This window comes from Ictalurus punctatus, chromosome 24 (assembly GCF_001660625.3).
Source record: "Ictalurus punctatus breed USDA103 chromosome 24, Coco_2.0, whole genome shotgun sequence".
NCBI classification, from domain to species: Eukaryota; Metazoa; Chordata; class Actinopteri; order Siluriformes; family Ictaluridae; genus Ictalurus; species Ictalurus punctatus.
The window spans coordinates 2,726,144-2,748,129 of NC_030439.2; the positions used below are offsets into that span (position 1 = coordinate 2,726,144).

Consider the following 21,986-nt stretch of genomic DNA (forward strand, 5'->3'; position numbering starts at 1 on the left):
GTGCTAGTGCTGGTGGGAATTTCCCCGTGCTCCGGCCACCCCGGAGTGTGGGTCCAGTTTTTCATATACTCCTGTAGTTCCCTGTCCCTCTCTTTGTTGCCTACCTGTGAAAGGTCCAGCCGTGGGCTTTCACTCTCGACCGGGGTTCTATCCTCATATCCAGCAGCTCCTTCTTCCATTTTGGTAGGTTCTCCATCCTACCGCATGCGATGCCTCATTCTTTGGTATCCGGTGAATGTTCCCTGTATGTCCACCTCAGTTTCCTTCCATTCATCTTCTCTGTCCTCCAGGACTTGCATCATGTAAAGCCCGGCAGGTGGGGCACTTCCGACAGGTCTCACTGGAGGGCGGTACTGAAGGTTATATGGGGCGGGGCCTCGGCCCATTCCTTCTGAATGGCCTCTTTTATCTTTTTTCCTAGGCTTGCTTCCCTTTCTTCTTTCTTCCGTATCACTGCCTCTGCTCATTCTCTCTGCCGTCTATCCTTCTCCTTCTCCTCCTTCCCTGCGTTCACAAACCAGTCCACTATCTTCTCTGTCTTCACACATTTCTCCCTCACTCTCAAGCCTTTTTTCTGTTCATTCCATACAGCTAAGCTCTCTTTCATTATCTGGCATAGCTGTTCATCTAGAGTACCTTCCTCGGGCCATTTCCACTCACCACTAGTCTTCTCACTCCATTTTTTACAATAATGCCTAATGTCCTTCTCATCTGTACAGTGTTTGCTTATCACCCTCTCTATCGGGCTCATCTTTTTCTTACATTCAGCCATAACTCTGGTCGTGTCTCACACCTCTCAGCCCTTAGAGTCTTTTGTACATGCCCCCCCTCCCCCCCAAATCCCCTAAATTATCCCTCACAGCCAAATGTTTTCCTCCTACCTTGTCCTGCTGTTCCAGCCTGCTTAGCCTATCTCGTACCGATTTATGCCTGATTTTCCCTTCCGTCCGTACTCGGTCCAGCCAGCCGCCCTAGGGACTCACATACACTCAGAGTACATACATTCAATTAATTAAAATGATTAATTAATTAATTAAGATTATTCAATTAATCTTATGAATCTTAAGTTTAACTTTAGGTAATTCACACAGCTTCACACAATCCGGCAATTCTTACATGATTTCAATGTTCTTAGACATAATATTTACAACCCCTATTCAATATTACCCAATTTTGGGGCCTGTACTTTTTCACTTATCATAAGTGTTTTCGGGAAGGAATGCAAGAGGGGGAAAATTATTTTAAATTAAATTATATTATTATTATTTGTCATTTAACTGAACAACACCTTCATAATTTATGGAATATAAATGAAAGGTCCCAATGGACTGACTCACTCATTTCTCAACAATTTTGTTATATATTACAGGTCTAGAAGTTCTTATTTACACAATGGGCAGTCTGACAGATGTCTAAAATATTTACAATGTTCTTGCATGCTCCCCCAATTTTTTAAAACACTCACACAGCAGTTATTGATACCAAAGAAATTATAATACACACAGTCACACCGACTCACAGAAAGTCTGTACCAGATTCAAAACATTAAAAAAAAATCTCACACTGTTCTGTGTTACCCAGCTCAATCTGAAGAGCGCGCACACACACAAATTTTTCCTTCTTTTTTTGCTTAAGAACAGATAGGAACACACACACACCACTCCTTTTTATAAACAACGCCCGCAAGCTCACATACACATATTATATTCACACACTATTACACATATTTATTTATTACATACACACAATTGTGGTCTCAGAGTATAAAGCGCCTTCACACCAGCTCCGTATGTATGAAGCTTACAGTCATATAAATTAAATGCAACTTTCTCCAAAATGCAGAAACATTCAGAATGCTGCAGCGCATCTCATCTTCAACCAGCCCAAGAAAACCCATGTCACACCCCTCTTCATTTCCCTCCACTGGCTTCCTGTAGCTGCCTGCATCAAGTTCAAGGCCTTGATGCTCACCTACAAGACCTTGTCAGGAACAACACCTCCTACCACAATTCTCTCCTGAAGGCCTACGTTCCCATATGGAATCTGCGATCGATTAGCGACCGACGCTTAGTAGTTCCCACTCAGCGTGGTGCAACTTCCAATCTCAATCCGGACCGCAGAATCTCTCACCATCTCCAAAAAACAGCTAAAGACCCACCTCTAAAGACCCACACCTAACCAACACATAATTTTTTTTTTGCACTTTCCACCTCTACTCTGTGCACTTTGCTTCTTCTGGAACTCAAATTTAGATCTTGTATTTGCTTGTACTTTTCTCATTTGTTAGTCGCTTTGGATAAAAGCGTCTGCTAAGTGCATAAATGTAAATTTATTATTATTATTATTATTATTATTATTATTATTATTATTATTATGAAAATGAAAGATTTTGTGCTCTCTTTCTTGTAGGTGGGTGAGTCGGGCAGGGACAGGGGCGTTGGGGCGAGGAACAGCCCAGTATAAACTTCACCGACATCTTATCCTCCTGTTTTCTTATTCTGGACTGATGATTTTCTCTCTCACTTTCTGTTCCTGGAATTTGACTCCAATCTTTCTTTTGCACTTTTCTACCCCTAACTCTTCCTCCACATCTAGATCACTGACTCGACACATTTGTGCATCTTAGTTTCAGTCACAGCCTCTCAGCAGTCCCGACAAGTTCAGGAAAACGTTGTGATTTCAACCAGACAGTTCGGCGGAGTGTGTTGTAGAATCGACCTTGTTTCGACGCCGAATAGATATTTTATTTCAGACCTGATAACGCTGCGGTGAACAGAGCACACAGACTACGTTTACATGGACAGCAGTAATCTAATTATTGACCTTATTCTGAATAAGACAATATTGTGATTAAGGTGTTTATATGAGTCATGTTTAGAATACTCCTTTCATGTTCAGGTTTTACACGTTATAGAACACAGACCGATTAACAGCACACGTCATTACGTCACCGCGCCACGCCGTCCGACGTCCCTCCAGAATTTCACGTATCTACATACAGTTGGTCTTCGTTATGGTACCGTATACAGTTTTGGGTGTTTTTATTTTGAATTTTACAGACACTTCAAGTGCAGTCAATTATTTGTCGTGTTATACGTGCTAATAGACGACTGCTTGAAACCGTGGGCTGCGTCCCAAACCGCACATTTACAGAAATACGTGAATTTCACCTACTATATAGTAGGTAAGTACGCAGCCGTGCTCTCTTGTTTGCCTTCAACAGTTGAGCGCTGCCGTGTGTGTACATGTCCTGTCGCACAATGCGGTGAAAACTCCCACATGATGTTAATAGTGTGATTAAGGTGTGTACATGTCCGTAACGCACGTCGATAATGCGACTAAAACAGGAATACTCCACACGTCTTTATTCCATTTGTGTTTACTTCGAGTATGACTTTAATCAGATTAAGGAAATAAAAAATTGTTCTTTACATGCTAGTTTCTTAATCAGAGTATTTTCTTAATCAGGTTAATGTCGGATCATTGTTGTCCGCGTAAACGCAGTCAGTAGTGAATGCCGACTGAACACTGTAAATTAATTGGTGACTGATTCTGACTATATAACTAAAACTAGACGTGAATCGACGCCTCTTTGCTGTATCCTATGTGAAGGAAGATTTCCAAAAAAGAGGACACATCCGGGGTAAATGGAACGTTTCTCAGACTGAAAGCGAAAGTAATTTGAAATCCTACGGTTAATGTGTGTCATTATCAGTGTGTGAACCTGGATCATCCGAGTAACTGAAGACAGATTTGGGCGTGGTGTGTGTGTGTGTGTGTGTGTGTGTGTGTAACTTGGGCGGGTTTTAGTGTTATGAGCCGAGTTGCTACAGACTGTTGGATTTGTTTCGAGCAATCTGTCAGGGATTATTTTATACACGACGTTCAGCCATGGCGCGTCGCGGCTTCTTCCGGTTAGTGCTCCTCTCAGCGGGTTTTATTCTCAAAGGTAGGATCTGAGCTCTTTGATCGACTCTTGTTTAACCTCCTGTTGAACTCCGTGTACTACATTCATTCCTCACGCTGTAAACCGCCAGCCTGAAATTTTCCACACGGTATGGAACAAAGGTTAGTTAGCAGTAAATGTACCTCAGGGAAGTGTTAGGGTTTTGCTTTAAAAAACAACATTTGATATGTTCTTTTCTTACAATAAATTAACTTCAGTTAACTGTTCGGTTCTGCTTTTTTTATATACACGTTTTTACCCAGCAAGGGTGTCAATAATTCTGAGTTCCAAATCATTTTTGGTTCCAAGAACATTTTGAAGGTTTGTTTTTGTTTTGTCTATTTCTATAGGAAACAGAACGTTATTTTTAGTTCCTTTATTGACAATGAATAATAAAATCATAAAATACAATAAACTTGGTCTATCGCTGCCGGTTTATCCACCAACCAAAACCCAAACAACCAAGAAACAATGACAAAAGAGGGCTATGGCTTACCAGAAGCTGGGTAAGCTAGCTGACAACTTAATACGACAAAATACGAACAATCAAAACACAAACGGAAAGAACAACAGAAGCCACACCATTAGTCACAGCACAGCACGGAGCAAAGAAAACAAGATTTGCTGGATTCGCACCAAAGCGATGGATAAATCCTCCAAAAGTGGCCCAAGTGCAAAACAAAACAGTGTCAATAACAAGCAGGAATTATAACTGGTAGTCACCATGACAAACGGCCAGTAAACAGAAAAAAGCAGCAGTAGCAAAACAGCTATGATATCATAGTGAAACGGCAGCAGCATCAGCAATCAGTGTCTTCAGACCAAGTGTACATTGTGTCCCTGCAACCAGAACAGAGAAAAGGTCATCAGACATGCGATTTCCTTCACAGAACAATTGTATTATTACTAAAAACATAATGAAGCCCAATACATCCCATACGAACGAGTCGGAAGCAACTCAGCAGTCAGTCTCAGCCAAAATCAACGACTGCGCCAAACTCTAACCCGCTCAGGCAGAAGCGGAAGTGCAAACCGGAATGGAGGTTGTGCCCCCCATGACACGTGACAGGCAACCAAACAAAGGGTTTTTAAATAGTGCAGATTTAACTATGACCCCCCCCCCCCACACACACACACACACACACACACACACTTCATGCACTGACAGTAACATTACTGTCCATTGTTAGTTAAAGATGTTAGTTAAAGTGTTGAATAGGTACTTACCACTGGAGCTTAAGTGCTGAAAGAAACAGTGCCGCAAGTTTTATTTTAAACAAACCCGACTCAACTGATGGAGTGCTCTGACATCGATCAGAGATGATTGACAGGACAGGGGCATTTCACATTGAATTCTCTAAATTGACCTAAAATGAACCTCGAGAGCGTTCTGTATAGGTTCTCTTCTTTAGGTTCTCACAAAATAAAAACTTCCCTGGTTACAAAAAAAAGGACCTACAGAGAACACTCCTCGAATGTTATTATTTGGTTCCCGAACAAATAGCCAAACAGGAGCCGTATGCTAACGTTAGGGGAATGTTTGGTGTTTGCCGGGTGTATAACAAGTCCAGTTGCCTTGTCTCACTGTTACTATGATTATTCAACATTAAAAATGATCTTAATGCCTCTCAGTCACTAAGTCTGTCAGTTATTTAATTATTGAAGAAACTAGTTGAGAATCCAACATGATCCCGACTATGATTCTGCAATTCAAACCATATTTGTTCTTGAATATGTTCCTAGCTGCTGGTGACCTCCTGGTGCTTCAGCCCTCTAGCCTGGTGGTGGAATATGGCACTCAAGCCTCAGCTAACTGCTCCACTACCTCCAGCCATAAAGGAATAGGCTGGGAAGCCTCAGAGGGAGCAGTGGATATGGTACAAACCATCCGGCACCTTACGTGGACAGTGCCGAACCTTACACACTGGGATATAAAGCCACTGTGCTACATGAACTTGGAAGACGGGGAGCAAATTGAAAAGGTTCTCCCGGTTACTATTTACAGTTAAGTTGCTGTCTTTTAAATAAATTTATGTTTGGGTGATCAACTTTACAGTGTCCAAAGATGCTGTCTCTTATGCATTGTTGCCTTTAAAATCACTTAGCCATAAAACTGCTTGTGTTGTGGCGTGACACGTAAAAGCGTCACCGTTTCACGCAATTAAGTGATGTGAATAAAACACTCCCAAATTTACATTGTATAGCATTTACACCATGTCTGCTCTGTTTACACTAACATTAAAAAGGGACTATTCATCCAAATAATGGCTCAAACATGGCCACCAGTGAATGGACAGCTGCCAGTTAGAAACACTAGCTTTCATTCATCAATAGCCATTATTATTGTTTAGCTGTTGTTTACTAAGACACATTTCTACTCCACAGAGCTTCCAGACACATTGTCCGTCAGTTTGAAGAATTGCTCAAGGACAATAAATGAGGGGGAAACCTGCTTGCTTCAGTGTTACATTCAAAATGTTGCTCCTGTTCCGTACCTTAAAGTCATGTGGTACAGTCAACAGTTTCTTATCACGAATCACTCCTTTGATGAAACCGCCATCAAACCAGTGAACAAAACCGTAAACCTCCTGATCCAGCCCAGCAGAAATGACGATGGAGCCGAGTATTGGTGTGAGGCAAAGCTGGAACTGCGCCAAGAAGGACTACAGCCTCATCTTAGAAAGAAATCGGAACGTCTCAGTATTGCAGTACACTGTAAGTTGGGCTGTTCTAAAATATGACCTGTAGATATCACCTGTAGAAGTAATCGCGGTCTCGGCGTGAGATTAGCACATGCATTTTAAATGATGATGATGATGATGATGATGATGATAATAATAATGTTTCAGCAAATAATTCACAGGAGGAAAGTCCATGTTACTTCATTTACGCCTGAATATGAATGATCATTCTTTGGCTTTCTAAAAAACAATGCAATCAGTTCATTTCTACGGTGTCCGCTTGGTAACTAGTAATCAGTGATTATGTACAGTATTAGTAGCATGTGCTCACACACAATGGATATGGTGAAAGCTGACTTTGCAAAAGTGACAAGATGGAAACAAAAAAAGCAAGGGCGGCGTCGTGTCTGTTTCTGAAACTCGTCGGCCCGTTGCTGAGAACCCTGTGCTGTATGTTATTTGAACCGTTCTTTCTGATACTTACACTTTTAGCCTTACGCCTAAGTGTGTATGACTCCTGTATAAAGTGAAGTGATCAGCACGCTGTTGCCTTTATGCTCCGTGACCTTTGACTTCCCTATTTTCACGTTTACAGATTCAGCACTGCTTAGATTCCTTATTTTATGTGCTTCAGGTTGTTTTTGTTTTTTTTGTGCTTTCTTCAGACAAGCCAGTGTTCGCTAATGATACAGAGCAGAAGATCCTAGAAATAGGAAATGAAGAGATCATCTTAAACTGTACTGCCAGAGCAAACCCTCCTTCTGAGTACACCTGGAATGTGACACCTGGAATGGATAAAAATGAACTTGATTTATCGTCCCCGTCATTGTCCGTTTCTCAGCCGGGAAACTACACTTGCACTGCGTCAAACCGTCAAGGCATGGCAAAGAAACTGTTCGTCGTCAAACGTAAACGTGAGTATCGAAGACTTCTTTTGTCCTCTGATATTCGTTCCATCCATTTGTTTTGCATGCATGCAAATTGCAGTATGGAGCTTTCGCTTCAGTTTGGGCACGGTAATGTGTGCCTTGATAGATTTATATTTATGCATTTGATCTAGCAGACAAACTTTATATTCAGCTACTTGTTCACACGCATTTGTGAACGTATTGGTTATAACTTCAAAATATACAGTTTATAACTTCAACAGATTATCACGTAGTCTACATCTCCATTAATCCAGATCAAATTTGAAAAACACGTTTTTCTTGACGTTTTTGGCCGTAAGTCCACAGCAGCTGAGCTTATTCAAGAACGCTCTCCCAAGCGGATGGATTTGAAAACACCGTTTTCGTGTTGTAGCGTGGTCTGAGAAAACGGAGATTTTCAAAAAAAACAAAAAAACTTTTTGGCATATTTTGAGTCACGTGACCCGTTCAACTCAAAACAAACAAGCTGGTTGTAGTGTAGTTGTTGCGCCTGAAATCCAGTTCGGTAGCTTTGTTAAAGATTAATGTCACTTTGCACAACTTTCGAAACGCCTGAGCGAACAGACGCAGGCCGGAGAGCTTCTTACGTTTTTACGTTTCGGTGTGGACGAGCAATTTGGAAAATGTTTGAAAACGCCAGCGAAGACGGAAAGAGCGTTTGAAAATGCAGTTTTCAGGTCTGTCCGGATTAATGTCGACGTAGTCTTAGATTAGTTCTCAGCTTTTGAAGCACTGTGTTCCTTGAACTTGCTGATTTTAGTGCTAAAAATGAACTAATAATACGTATATTTTAGTTCTTTATACCTTTTTTTTCTCACAGATCATGACTGGACCACTTTCTGGATTATTTTGACGGTTGGATTACTCCTAGCTGCTGTTCTGCTGATTACAGGTTTAGTTTACCAAAAGAAAAAGTCTGCAAATAACAGAAAGGAAGTTAGAGAGTCAGTTCCTTTGAAATAAGTTACAGTTACATTACTTTTGTCACTGGTGATGTTGATGCACTGTTAAACATACTGATGCTAATTCTGATACAGCATTGTGTGGCAAAGAGATCAACTTATTTGTACATTTTTTTATGTGCTGTAAATGCCAGAGCGGAGATTGCCCAAGGTTTAGAATTGTCAGAAGAGTAAAGCTGGGGTTAATCTGTCTGTGTAGCCTTCACTCTCTTTTGCATTCAGTTCTAAATTTAATCTTCCCCCTTTTTTGGTTTTGGTTCACATTCTGATTTTAATACATAATTAAGCAATATCACGCGAGCAGGACGGCCGTTGTAGGGAAAATCAGCACGGCTGTGATTCGCAGTTGTGAAGCCGCAGTTTGCGACTGTGAAATTGCTTTTAGACAAAGCAGGAAATGAATAAGAGATTAACTGAAATTTTAACACAAAATATGGCCAATGAAAGTATTTCCCAAAGAAGCCACAAGTGGATAGAGTGTTGCCACGGTAACACACAAACTGACCGACAACCTGTCGTACCTGTAGTAACGGTTGTGACGTAATGAGCTATGAACACGGACGAGCGGGGTTAGGCACGTACATCTCTACATCTTGGTTGATGCAATCTAGCGTTACGTTTCTGTATTATTTAGCACAATGTGAATATACAGTGGGAATATGGGATTATATACAGTATGTTTATATACGTTTTGTTTTATACGCGTTACCGCTGATGGGCTGAATTCACCAGGGAAATGGCAGTAAAAGAAGGAATCTCTATGACCCTATCTGGCAGACTGACACAAACCACGGTCGGTGAGAAGATCCCAACGCTCACTGATAAATGACTCTGCGAAAACGATTTGGACTCTTAAGCCACACTTAAAAACTTTGACTGCGTTAGAAAACAAGATGTCAAACCAACGTGGCGTTGAATTTAAAGATCGATAACTAGCACTAGCATGCTTTTCGAGCAAGAAGATAGGTGTTATGTTTCTAATTATAATATAGCCACTGTAGGAAAATCAGCCCCGGCGTCCTGTGTGCTTTGTAAATACCCTCAGTGCAGTTTGATTGCAAACACTTCACACAAACTCTTTTTTTTCCCCCTCTTTTTATTCAACTGAAAACTAAAGCAGTTCTTCAGAAGCTGCTGTCTTTCTGTACATGCTCTTTTGCAGATTTCACCCATGCTTTCTTGATGAATGGTTTCCGCTCCATTGCTCTCTCTCTGTACCCATGATGTGGTTTTGAAGAGTTTGTGTGCTAGTTGTATATCTGCTAATTCGCACTGATCTCTGAAGCACCCCTTGCTCCCGTTTTTGCCTATTTTTCTTTCTTGATTTTACTGACAATTACCCTGCCCAGTCTGCTGGTGTGTTTTTTTTCTGAGTCTGCCTACATGTTGTCCGTTTTCATTCAGAAGTCCTTCCTCTTTGAACATTTTTTTTTTACTGATTTGGTGAAAAAAGGGAGCGATGATGCTAAAACTTCCTTCCCTGTTCTTTAACCAGCCGATCCAGAGGTCATTCGGGGCCACTGTATGTTTACTTATTTCAGATTTTACAGTAGCAAATGAACACAAGCTGTTATACATAAATCACGCCTGTTCTTTGTAAAACACAAACAACATAGATTTTTTTTTAAATCGTCTGGTCACGAGTGAGGTTTGCTCCTCTCTCGTTCTGCAGGATCACTGTTCGAGTCTGTGAATCTTTTAGGTTGTGATTAATATTTGCTCCTCTGTCAGTTAGCGGGTCGACGTGTCGGATGTAGTTTTACCCCAAGCCGGAGATTTCATTTTGATAAACGGGGTCTCAAGTAGCAGGCATGGTATATGTTTTGTTGTTTATACTTGTGTCAGAAACAAATTCACTGATGTGAATATGTTCAGTGGTCTTAAAAGATATCTGTATGCCATGTATGTGTGCTTAATAAATATTCTGTTTTGCTAACTGCTTGCCGTGACCTACATTTAAATGGTGGGAGGATTTGAGCTGGTACAACTGAGTGGACGATACTATCACCATTATTATTTCTATATAATTATATATTACTATATAAGTGCAAATAATACGATTGAAGTTTGCTTCAACCTTTTACCGTTTCACAGTAATAACACCACAACGAAGCTCCAGAAGCAAACCGTCAGCCGTGCTGCGTTCGACGGATGGTTGTAACTCGTAATTCCCGACCCCAGACTAAGAAAAACCAAAGTAAATGCCCCTTCGACTCTTAATCAGGAAACTCAGGACGGTCTCCTCATCCCCGAGTTCAGCACGCGACCTCAAATCAACATGGCGGCTCGGAGCATGAACAGTAAACACAGTAACAGCACTTACCTTTAAATGAGTTATGCTGTGTTTATAATCAGATCAATCAACATACAGACATCGTCTATAACACTGACTCTACAGTTCACTGTTTTTAGGAGAATAATATACATCACTCATCACAGTTAGCTGGCTAGATCGTTGCTAACAAACGACAAACATAGAGCTGTCCGTGGTTTTTCCCCGTTCTGTAGCGCGAATGCACAAAAAAGTGACATAATTCCTAACAATCTCCTACTTCTGAGGTAAGTCGAATGCAGGGTTGGTCTCTTCAGTAAGTGTTTCCCAGGGCCTTTTATTTATTTATTTATCACTTCTGTTTGGGAAGTGGGAAGTGGTCTCAGTACACCTCCCCCCCTCCCAGATAAATAAATAAATGGTTCAATTGCAGTGTAAATCCAACTAAAATACATTATAGCACATAGCAGCTAGCTAAAACTATACATGAGATGGTACTAAATACCAGAGAACAGATACAAAGAGAAATGCTCCGTACAACATTCCTAATTTAAATGATTTAAACTATGCGTTTATGTACGCAATTGAGTTATTAATTATTTAACTGTCTTTTTTTTCATGTTCAGACGTGAAATTTTTATGCAAAAGCTTTGTTCACCTTATCTTCTACCTTATTTCTGATCATGTAAAGAATCATTCCCCACCTCTTCAAATAAAGAAACCGCTTCATTTTTTCATCCGTGAAGTGTGAAATCAAATTGGACCAAATATGCAAAAGTAGTCTTTATATATATATATATACGGATTTGGACTATGCGGCCTGTGAAATTGAGGTTTGTAACATTACACAGCTGAGGGTGCCATTACATTTACAAATGTGTGAATGTAAAAGAGGTGTAAAAAGTAACGTGTGCTTCAGAACAACCGACATGCATTTCTCAGATAAATACCCCGAGGGTGCTGTTAAATATATACATATATATTTTTATATTAAAAAAATCAGCGATGGGGCGGTGTGAAGAGTAGAGCTGTTGACACGCCGGATCATTTTCCAATAATAACACGTCCCGATTTTTTTTTATTCCTCACGTACCAAATAATTACAATGTTTAAAAAATATTTGAATTTTATTCATGAACAACACGTCATACTTGAAACCATTCAACGCTACATTTAATGTTGTGGAAAGTCTACAAGGACGGTTAGTTTCTGTTCTCACTCACATCAACACCTTCTGACATGCAACATTCAGACTGCATGTACACATGCATGGCATCTCTCACCGCTCACTAAACCCAACTCAACCACACTGCGAACACACTTGGATTTGTGCTTATTTTCTTAGCAATTATCATTCATACATATGAATATAAACCTGTGATTTGATTTGCAACGCAGCTGCTGTTATGGAAAATTAAATCGACACCTTCTGAGCTGAGAATTCAACAGCACTGTGGTATGCAACAATAAATCCTACAGCACTTATACAACAGAATTTAGCCTGTCCAACTCATTAATAACTACACTTCGGCTTAAAAGCTAATCGTTACAACACTCACTCCACCCTGTTACCCGAACACATGAAACGTTCCACACACCACGTCTTCAGCAAGAATGTTCTGAAGAGCATGAGAAGAAGACAGTAAGGTTCTCTTTTTTTTATTTATATTCAGTGATACTGTGAGGATGTTATACTGTTATAGATTGTGTATAAAAATATATGTAATAAATATCCCGACTGTCCTCGTGCCACTAGCATGGATGCTAGTTAACCTCATTTTGTGTATTTGCAAATTCTATGGTACAAACTCGACTCCGTGATTCATTTATGCAGCCAGTATGTAACGGAGCATAAACACATCCTTTACAGGCATTGTTGCTCATAATGGCTGCACATATCACGATGCAATATACTGTATTGTATCTCAAGTTTCACATGGCGCATTCACTGACTATAACCTTAACGTAGTAGCTCCCACAGTATAATGAATCATTTTATAACTAGAATTTTTGATAATATGTTAAAAAAAATAAATACACTACGCATATGTAGTTCTTCCCCAAACTGTTACCACACTGTTTTAATCACTCAATTGTATAGAAGGTCGTTGTATGCTGTAGTATTATAATTTCTCTTCACTGGAACCCAAACCTGTTCTGGCACGACTATGATCCTGTACACAAATTGAGCTCCATGAAGACTCCACGGTGTGAAGATTGGAAGAAGGTGGAAGACCTTGAGTGAGACCTGACTTCAACCCCACTGAACACCTTTGAGATTAACTGAACCTGGAGTCTCCTCACATCAACATCAGCGTCTGATCTCATCCTCACTAATGTTCTCGTAGCTGAATGAACACAAACCCACACAGCCACGCCCCAAAATCTAGTGGAAAGCCTTCCCAGAAGAGTGGAGCGCATTATAACAGTAGTGTGAATAAATCTGGAATGTGATGTTCAAGTTGCACATATGGGTGTGAAGGTTATGTGTCCACAAACATTTGGTCATATAGTGTATGTAATATTAACCATTGTTAACCATAGTGTATGTAATATTAATATTAAAGCGGTGTGTAGTTGTGTAGCAGTAAGCACAGAATCTAGGCGCATACACATATTTAGCCTAAATGCTAATCTCTAAACATTAGAGACACTAAATATTATACCAAAGATATAATATCCAAGTAGAGGAGAAATTTCTAAGAGTAAGAAAATGTCCTTGAACATCATTCTTACACAATTATTTTACTCAGGAAATTGGACTAAGTCTTTATTAAAGTTATAAACATTTTGACGTCGAACTATCAGCAAGTCAAAGACATTCGATTTGTCTTCACACACGCAAGTCAATACAGCATGTAGAGCTATCCATGAGTTTCTTTACTGTACTGTTGATTATGCACCTACTCTGTATTTATGCTCGTTAGGCCACTTTATCAGGTGCACTGATAAACATATAAACATATGGATGCACTTTGTACTGTAGGTATGCACTTATTGGGCCCCATTAACTACAAAGAACTCACTCGCAGGAGCATTTACACAAGCACTGTGGTGGGTGTTTGCGAAAATTCTGTTAGTTCCTTAAAAAAAAGAGGTATATATATATGAGTTCCTGAGTTTGTGTAAATGTACATATAAGGAGACTCACTTATGTGTACTGTATGTGTATAACTGCCATGGATTACTGCACGCGATTACGTTCGCTTCTTTAGTCATTTGGTCATTTTCAGCTCTCACTGAGCTTTTGTTAAGGTCATTTACAGGTGATTAGTATCCCGTCCACACGATCACATGCGTGTGCAGAAAGTCAGCTGACCACAACCTCTGCAAAGCTGATGGAAATGTCTTGTTCTGGTTTCGTATACGAAAACATTTTGATGCACAGGTTTGATCAATGAGGCAGAATGACGCCGTCCATCTGATGCTGTACACAATTTGCAAGCTTCTCTTTACCACCTGGCTACAGACAGTTAATTACTGTATACACCTATAAACAAGAGCAGGGTGGACAATACTTGAGGGATTGTACTTTGTTACTACATTTTTAGTTTGGTGTATTTCTACTTTACTGGAGTATTAATGAAATTGAATACTTATATTCTTACTTAGCTTCATTTTCAAGAAAAAAAAGAAATTGTACTCCTTACATTTTTAATATATTTTTCCAAGTTAAAAGGTCTCCTCTTCTTTCATACAGCCAGTGACTGTACACTATTCATCAATCAATTGGGCTCAGTTTAGCGTCCGATCATTTCACATTTCACCCCCTAATAAATCCTCATCTCTGAATTAGCTAGATCATTCTCCTCTCCACTAATAGCTGGTGTGTGATGGGTGTTCTGGCGCACTATGGCTGCCATCACATCATCCAGGTGGACGCTACACACTCCCCCCCACATACTATGTAAAGCGCTTTGAGTGTCTAGAAAAGCGCTATATAAACGTAATTATAAAAAAATATCAAGAATCATAACAAAGTTCATCACCAGCCGTGACCTTCTCGTGCTACACAATGTAGTTGACACTACAGCTATTCATGTGTGTGTTTGAAGACTGCAGTGTGGAACTTGAGGATGCGCGTCCCTGGCCCTACCTCGGTAAAATGTTTCAGACGCGAAGACTGAGGCGTCTCTTTTACCTCTCTAGAAGGCGTGAACTCTGATTCTAACTTTAAAAAAAGCACGTTGAGCTCATTTTCACTAATTTGCGAATATCAACTGGTTATTATTGACGAAGTTAGCTTGTTTTCTTTGTTAACATCAGGTTAGACTAGCATCCATTCCAGTAGCTAACATAATTTTTCCAAGCAGAAAGTCAAATTGTAGCTAATGGAAAATATTGCGCAATGTTTTCAAGTAACATGACGTAGTCGCTACAGCACGAAATATAGTCACAATAATAATAATAATAATAAAAGTCATCAAAGTTACTTTTCCCATTAAAAACATGACATAACTTAATTCCGTCAGTTAAAAACCATTTACTTTTCACTTTTTAGTACTTTGAGCACATTTTAAAGCAACTTTATTTACTTTCACTTGAGTACAGCGTTTTGCTGGACACAGAGTCTATACTTTGAAGTAGAATTTCTCAAGGGTGGCCCTGAGTGAAGAAGCATCCAAGTGAGCACTAGGGAACAAAAAATGTCCAGGAGAAGGAAAACGGTCCAGAATTCATACCAGCTCCCCTGCAAACAACGTGAACCCGTATGTAGATCTACCAGATAAAATGGATTTTTAAAAAAACCCAGGGGTGTATGTGCTCATTTTATTTTAAAAATACGTTGAAAAATGTTAAAGAAGCTGAGACATTAAATCGACTATCATAGACATTACACACAATGTTAGAAATATTCGTGTGTGTGATAATTACAGGGAAAATGTATAGGTAAATAAAAAAAAAAATTCATTGCCGGGCTCTGGCGTGTTTGGACGTCTTCGTGAGGTCTCCACATCTGAAAGAGCAACGAGTCAGTAGAGCAAGGACAGCTGAGAATACAACACAGTGTAACTACTGTTGATTTCTGTACTGTAAAAGTTTGAAGATGGATATAAATGGAGAGGTATACATACCGTCTGTAAATCCATCCAGTTTAAACACCAGGAAGACACTAAACACCTGCAAAAAGAAAAGACACATTAATCTTAATGTCCTTAATTTTACTAGAAACCCATTCAGAATCGTTAATGTTTGTGTCCTTGCTGTAAAGGTGAATAGTCCTTCATCACCACATGCTCCAAAGAAGTCATACACTGTAAGTATTACGGTCAAGCTGTACTGTTGTCTCTCTCCATAATACACTCACTGGGTGTACAACGGTATATTAATACCAGGTAGCGCCTTCCTCTGTTCTTAAAACAGCTTCAATTCTTCGTGTTACGGATTCTACAAGATGTCAGAAATGTTCCTTTGAGATCCTGCTCCATGTTGACGTGATTGCATCACGCAGTTCCTGCAGATTATTCAGGAGCATTTTCATGCCAAAGGTGATCTACTGGATTCAGATCCGGTGACTGGGAAGGCCACTGAAGAACACTGAACTCATCGGCATGTTCATGAATCTTATCATGATGGACGTAGCCGTTATAAGATGGAAATAATATTGATTGATTTGTATTAACGGACCCAACATGTGTGAAGAAAACATTCCCACCACCTCCACCAGCCTGGACTGTTGACACAAGGCAGGTTGGGTCCATGGATTCATTCACGTCCTACTTTTATACCCTGGCTACATTGCAACATGATTGGCTGAGTAGATGAATGAGTATTTGTACAGGTTTTCCAAATAAAGTGCTCAATGAATGTATATAGCATTCACATTATCCATACCGTTTATCATCTAGTTATTTCAAGATTTTCTCAACAGTTGCTACTTTTATACATTTTAGAAAAATAAAATCAGTGTAGCTTAAAAAAACAAATCTTTGACACATCATTCAGTGACATCACATGTATATGCATCTTATAATTAAAGCACTTTCAACTAAAAGTTGTGAAAATGAAAATGTCTTAACTGCACTCCTTAATGTCCCAGATTTATTTTTTCTTTAAGGACTTATTCCCAGTCTGTTGTAGTTGACCATGCCTTGTGTTTAAATACTGCCCGTCCAGAGTCTCAGAAAGTCTTACCTTTGGATTTGAGCTTGACGATGAACTGCTTGCTTGATTTGCCCAGTAAATTGTACGCAGTACAGGTGTAAGTGCCTGAGGAAGAAGCTGTGAAAAGCGGCTGATTATCGTCACTCTCCTGCAGGTGCAGTGAGCTCCAGGTGTACAGAGGTGGAGGATTTCCTCCTACTGAGCAATTAAGCGTGATCTTATCACCATCATCGAGCTCGACGACCTCCTGCTGTGGGTCGAATGAGTCAGGAGGGTCTGAGGGAAAATAATCATGAACATCTACATGCTCGTTAGGGATAAATTCAAACATTTAAAAGCTATATCCTGAACTTATATGTTTCTGTAAAGCTGCTTTGGGACAATGTGCATTGTTAAAAGCTCTATACAAATAAAAACCGAGTTGAATTGAATCGAATCTTCACAAAACAATGATGCTGAACCATAGACAGTGCTGCCTGGATGCACTTACAGTTAACATTAATGCTGAGAGGCTCTGATTTCACTCTGGGAGGAGGTTGAGGTCCTTCCAGTCCTAGTTCCAATGCTGCCTCACAACTGTATGGAGCTCCATCTTCTGCCTTGCTTGGAGTGATCAACAGGGTAGAAGACACTTGGACTGGAGTGGTAGGTGACAGCTCAGAGAACGTGTTATTGTAAACTTCAGTCTGCCCTCGGTACCACCGCAGTGTGAGATACTGGACTGGCGCGATGTTCTGTACCTCACACAGCAGCTGGTACTCTCTGCCTTCCACCATGGCTCCAGTGTGGTTCACCAAGCTGATGGAGATGCTGTCTGGAGTTTCTGGCAAATTGAAAAGTAATACGCTCACTACTTTAACCTTTATCTTTATATCTAAAGTCATATTACCTAAGCAATAATACATGCACATTACTATTCGAGGTGTTTTGTCATACTGTATAGAACGAGGTTGAGCTTCTCTTCACACTGTCTGGGTGCAGTGAAGAAAACCCCATAGCAGATCGGCTCCTCGATCCAGTCAATCAAGCTATCCACCTGCCACTGGACTGTGAGGTCGCGCTGAGTGTATGATGCACCAATGGCTGATTCCCATCCTAACACACGCACAGGCCGGGACGCCACACAGTTCACCGACACCGGTTCTCCAAACCTCACCACCACTCTCGAGGGAGAAATCTCAAGAGAGCAGTCATCCCCTGACGCTAAGGACAGTGGGAGATTGTCACAGACATCTACTGCACTGCAGGATTTAAATACTTTTAAGGAACATACTGTCTATGATACAGATAGAGACTGATTGAAATTGACTGCTTTTCCGGTGGGGTATTACTGCTCAGGTAAAGCTGTTCTCGATTTTCCTCTGGTACTCAAAAAAGCATCGTGACCAACCTCCATCACATAAGGTGGCTCATGTGTATCCTCTTCACTCACCTCAATCTTATGTCTTCCCACCCCAAAATCGAAATCCTTTACTGTTAAAATGGCTTGAAGTTTTGGGATCAATTTTATGTCTCTGATGGCTCCAGAAATAGAATTTAAGAGACAAAGATAGAGAGATTGCACTGGTCACGTGATCGTTTTCGACATTCCAATCATCAACCTCCGAGTGCTTGTGTGTGACCTGCTCTCAGGATCTCAGTACAAACACAGAGCCAGACACTTGAGACTTGGGAGGCGGTTTTGGATCAGGTCATATCTCCACCATATGCACATATATCCAGTGTTCTACAATGCAGAGTTGTCCATAGAGTACACTGGTCTAAGAGGAAACTCAGCATTTTACTGAATTAGCAGTATTCTGACACAGTTAGCTAGGACTCATTCTAGTTCACTGAAGAAAAAAACCCCCACAAAACCCTCCCAGTTATTTTTCCTCGCCCTTCCCTTACTTCATTTTCATGTTACTCTTCAGTATATATTATTTGTTACATACCTTTATTTCTACACTTGCCAGTGTTATTTGTTGGCGTGTACACTTGTATTCTGTTCGATTACTTCCCACAAATAATGTTATCAATAAATAAATAAATAAACTCCTAAAAAGGTATTTCTAATGCAGAGAATGTCCATTCTAGGTTCAAAAAACACCGTTCACATTTTTCCATTTGTAAAACCCAAGGTTATTCTAAACTAAATATAGATATCATATTTAACTCAACTAAATATCATATTGTACCTCAGGGTACTGCTGACTGTGTTAACGTACCTGTTTGGAGGATGAAGAGAACAAGGCATTTCAGCATATTCTGCAGCATGTTTGAGATTTAGTTCAACTCTACACAGTCCTGGTGCAGAGGCGAAAGGAATTCTGACTTGATCCTGCTTGGCAACCCAAAAACTGAGCTGTGACTTCTAACAAAAGCTCTGCTTTGCATCGCTGCTCTTGTCCATGCCATAGTTCGACTGAAGGGGAACCAGAAGGGACTGGGGGCCCCAGTAAAGCAAACCTTCTTTACACCGAAAACAATCACTGTAAGCACCCCCCTCCCTCGCTTCTAATGACGTTGCAGCGGGTTTGAGGGAAGCTTGCAAACCTTGAATTCAAATCAGGGGCAGTAGTTAAGGAGAATGCTCTGACTAATGTTCATGGAATCTTGCCGCATTTCCAATCGAGAGCAAAAAGCTCCGCTCACACGTATAAGTACATACAGCTATAGGAGCAGTGTTGTTACTATATTATTATATCTCTTTGCTTTGCTAGACGTATGCGTAAGTTACTTGTCCTTCAGCACACTACTCAGCAGGGCAACACACCCACCACATTTTAGCAGCAGAGTGTCCTTGGACTAGTTACAGTAAAATGTAATGCATCCCAGCTGTATGAAACTCACTGGACTGATGATATGCATGAGAACAGAGCGGGAAACGGCTTCATTCTTTTGAGATTGAAAACAAAATACTGTAGTTACAAATACTTTGCACAGCATCTATATAATGATATACTATTCTTTTTTGATGTGATGTCTTCTTTATTAACTGGGATAATGTGATTTGGCAGGCTGTTTCAAAATGTCCCTAGCACAGCCAAGTTGCTATGCCAACACGCTCTATACAAACACCCCAACACAAACGGTTTTTGGCAGGAACAATTTCAAACAGAGGCCTTTTTTTTTTTTGTTTAAGTGAGCAGTGGGACATAAATGGGCAACATTTGATTAAAAAAAAAAACAAGTTACTCAGACAACCCTCATTTTAATTTTGCAGAACTCCTTGCTGTCGTTTGATGTACGATACACTCAGAGTAAAGATAAAAGAACATGAACGGACACGTCTGAGAAATGCCTGGTTTCACCTCCCTGTTCCACTACAATAAACAAGTCTGAAGTGATGAAGCCCAGACATATATAAATAGTTATCTTAGTGCTTGTGTATTCGCGACGTGATTGGCCATTTTACCTCCTCACCATGGACAATCTTTATTAACTCACACTGACACACACTGGCTGAGATGGATGGACACTAATGATATATATTTACACCAATGTATTATTGCTGACGTTCAGTAGACATAGCACGTCCTTGAAGAAGTCCACTCCGTTCATACACGCTCATACAAGTGCAGTGCTAAGTTGTTGGAGGTGCTGTAGGAGAGTGGCACACATTCAGTTACACGCCTGATTCCAGATCAGTAAACTTACCAAAGCGTACACTGAGTTTTTCGAATGTTTAAAGTGCCCCTATTATGCGTTTTCAGATGTTTCATTTCATGTAGTGTGTTACGTCACAGTTCGTGAACGTAAAACGTCTGCAAAGTTTCAAAAATTAAAGCAGACGACAAACGGAAAGAAAGAACCGGTTCTGAACAGCCGAAATGAGTCGTTAGTGATTCCAGACTTTACTTCCTGTACTAACTTACATAGGTTTGTAACAAAAAAAAATACGCCTCTGGTCTTCATCGGCTCCTCATGAACAACGTGTACTTCGACCCGCCCTCAGACACTACTGAAGGAGTTAGGTTCACGTCTAGAAGACGTTGTTTTCTGCGCTGCAAACGCTAAACCACTTTGCATGGCCTCCCAGTGGATGAGGATGTAAAGCATCAGTGGTTAGAATTCATTTTAAGATGATACCGCAGCAGTCCAACTCCAACTTTCATTTGTATTCCCATAATTTCACTGACGACTGCTTCTCACATCTCACATCAAATCGTGGGATTTGCTGAACAATTATTCATTAAAAACGGGGCCGTACCCACTGAGCTGAAATTCAGATATGATAATGAGCGTTTCTGTTCCGAAACGCGCTGTAAGTGGTAGACCAATCACAACGGACTGGGGCGTCTGACCAATCAGAGCAGAGGCTCTCTGAAAGGAGGAGTTTCGAGTGAACGGATCCTTGAGCGAGTCATTTGTGACACTGAGAAGAAAAAAAAACGTGATGCTACAATGTAAATTATGAGAAAATGAAAGTGTTTGTTGAACTTGGATGCATGTAAACCTATTGCATAAGAAATCTAAAACAAAATTAGGCACTTTTATATAGCATAATTGGGGCACTTGAAGTTTTTCATGTACAGATTTTTGGTTGCTTTGTCCAAACAAACCCCAGCCACTAAATACTAGTGGACATCTGACTGTAGTGTTAGTTTAACTAGTTATGCAGCTAACTAAGTTAGAGCTAACAAGTTGGCCTGGATCGAGTACAGTAGAATGGCTGAAGTTACAAGCTAACATGTTTGGGAGGATAACAGATTTTCTGGAGGTTGACAAATTACACCAACAGAAAAACGACCTGCTGAACAGGAACACAAAACATCTCGCCAGTGCTGAAAAGGTTATGTTTCACTTCTTGTTCAGTTTTGTCACCTGCCGGATCCTTTCACTTCCACTGCACTTTCTCAGGTTGTTTAGTAGTTTATGTCATGATAAGCCATGAAGAAACCAGAACCTTTGGCTGAACATTACTGCTCTATACAACTTATGCCATCATCCTAGACTTAACTTCTTAACTTGTACACTCCATCAAGATTTCACTTCACTTCCTGATCATTTATAGCCTCTAATAACTGGTCTGTAAAAGTTGTTGCAATATGTTTCCATAGGTATTAAATGACCAATCAAATAATATATGATATCACTAATCTACTCAAA

General features: G+C 40.2%; 2 protein-coding genes across 2 annotated transcripts; one reads left to right on the forward strand and one right to left on the reverse strand.

Moving 5' to 3' along the window:
* The first annotated feature begins 3,750 nt into the window (after positions 1 to 3,750).
* LOC108257458 (cell adhesion molecule 4) lies at positions 3,751 to 10,454 on the forward strand. The gene is made up of 5 exons (XM_053675329.1): positions 3,751 to 3,949; positions 5,690 to 5,950; positions 6,332 to 6,661; positions 7,293 to 7,541; positions 8,377 to 10,454. The coding sequence occupies exons 1-5, from the start codon at positions 3,892 to 3,894 to the stop codon at positions 8,517 to 8,519; spliced, it is 1,041 nt and encodes a 346-aa protein (XP_053531304.1). The 5' UTR covers positions 3,751 to 3,891; the 3' UTR covers positions 8,520 to 10,454.
* Positions 10,455 to 15,546: 5,092 nt separating this feature from the next.
* LOC108257461 (cell adhesion molecule 4) lies at positions 15,547 to 19,511 on the reverse strand. Its single transcript, XM_017455261.3, has 6 exons — positions 19,103 to 19,511; positions 17,832 to 18,098; positions 17,386 to 17,718; positions 16,926 to 17,171; positions 15,866 to 15,911; positions 15,547 to 15,747 (listed from the first exon to the last, which is right to left on the reverse strand). The coding sequence occupies exons 1-5, from the start codon at positions 19,149 to 19,151 to the stop codon at positions 15,904 to 15,906; spliced, it is 903 nt and encodes a 300-aa protein (XP_017310750.1). The 5' UTR covers positions 19,152 to 19,511; the 3' UTR covers positions 15,547 to 15,747; positions 15,866 to 15,903.
* Positions 19,512 to 21,986: the final 2,475 nt, after the last annotated feature.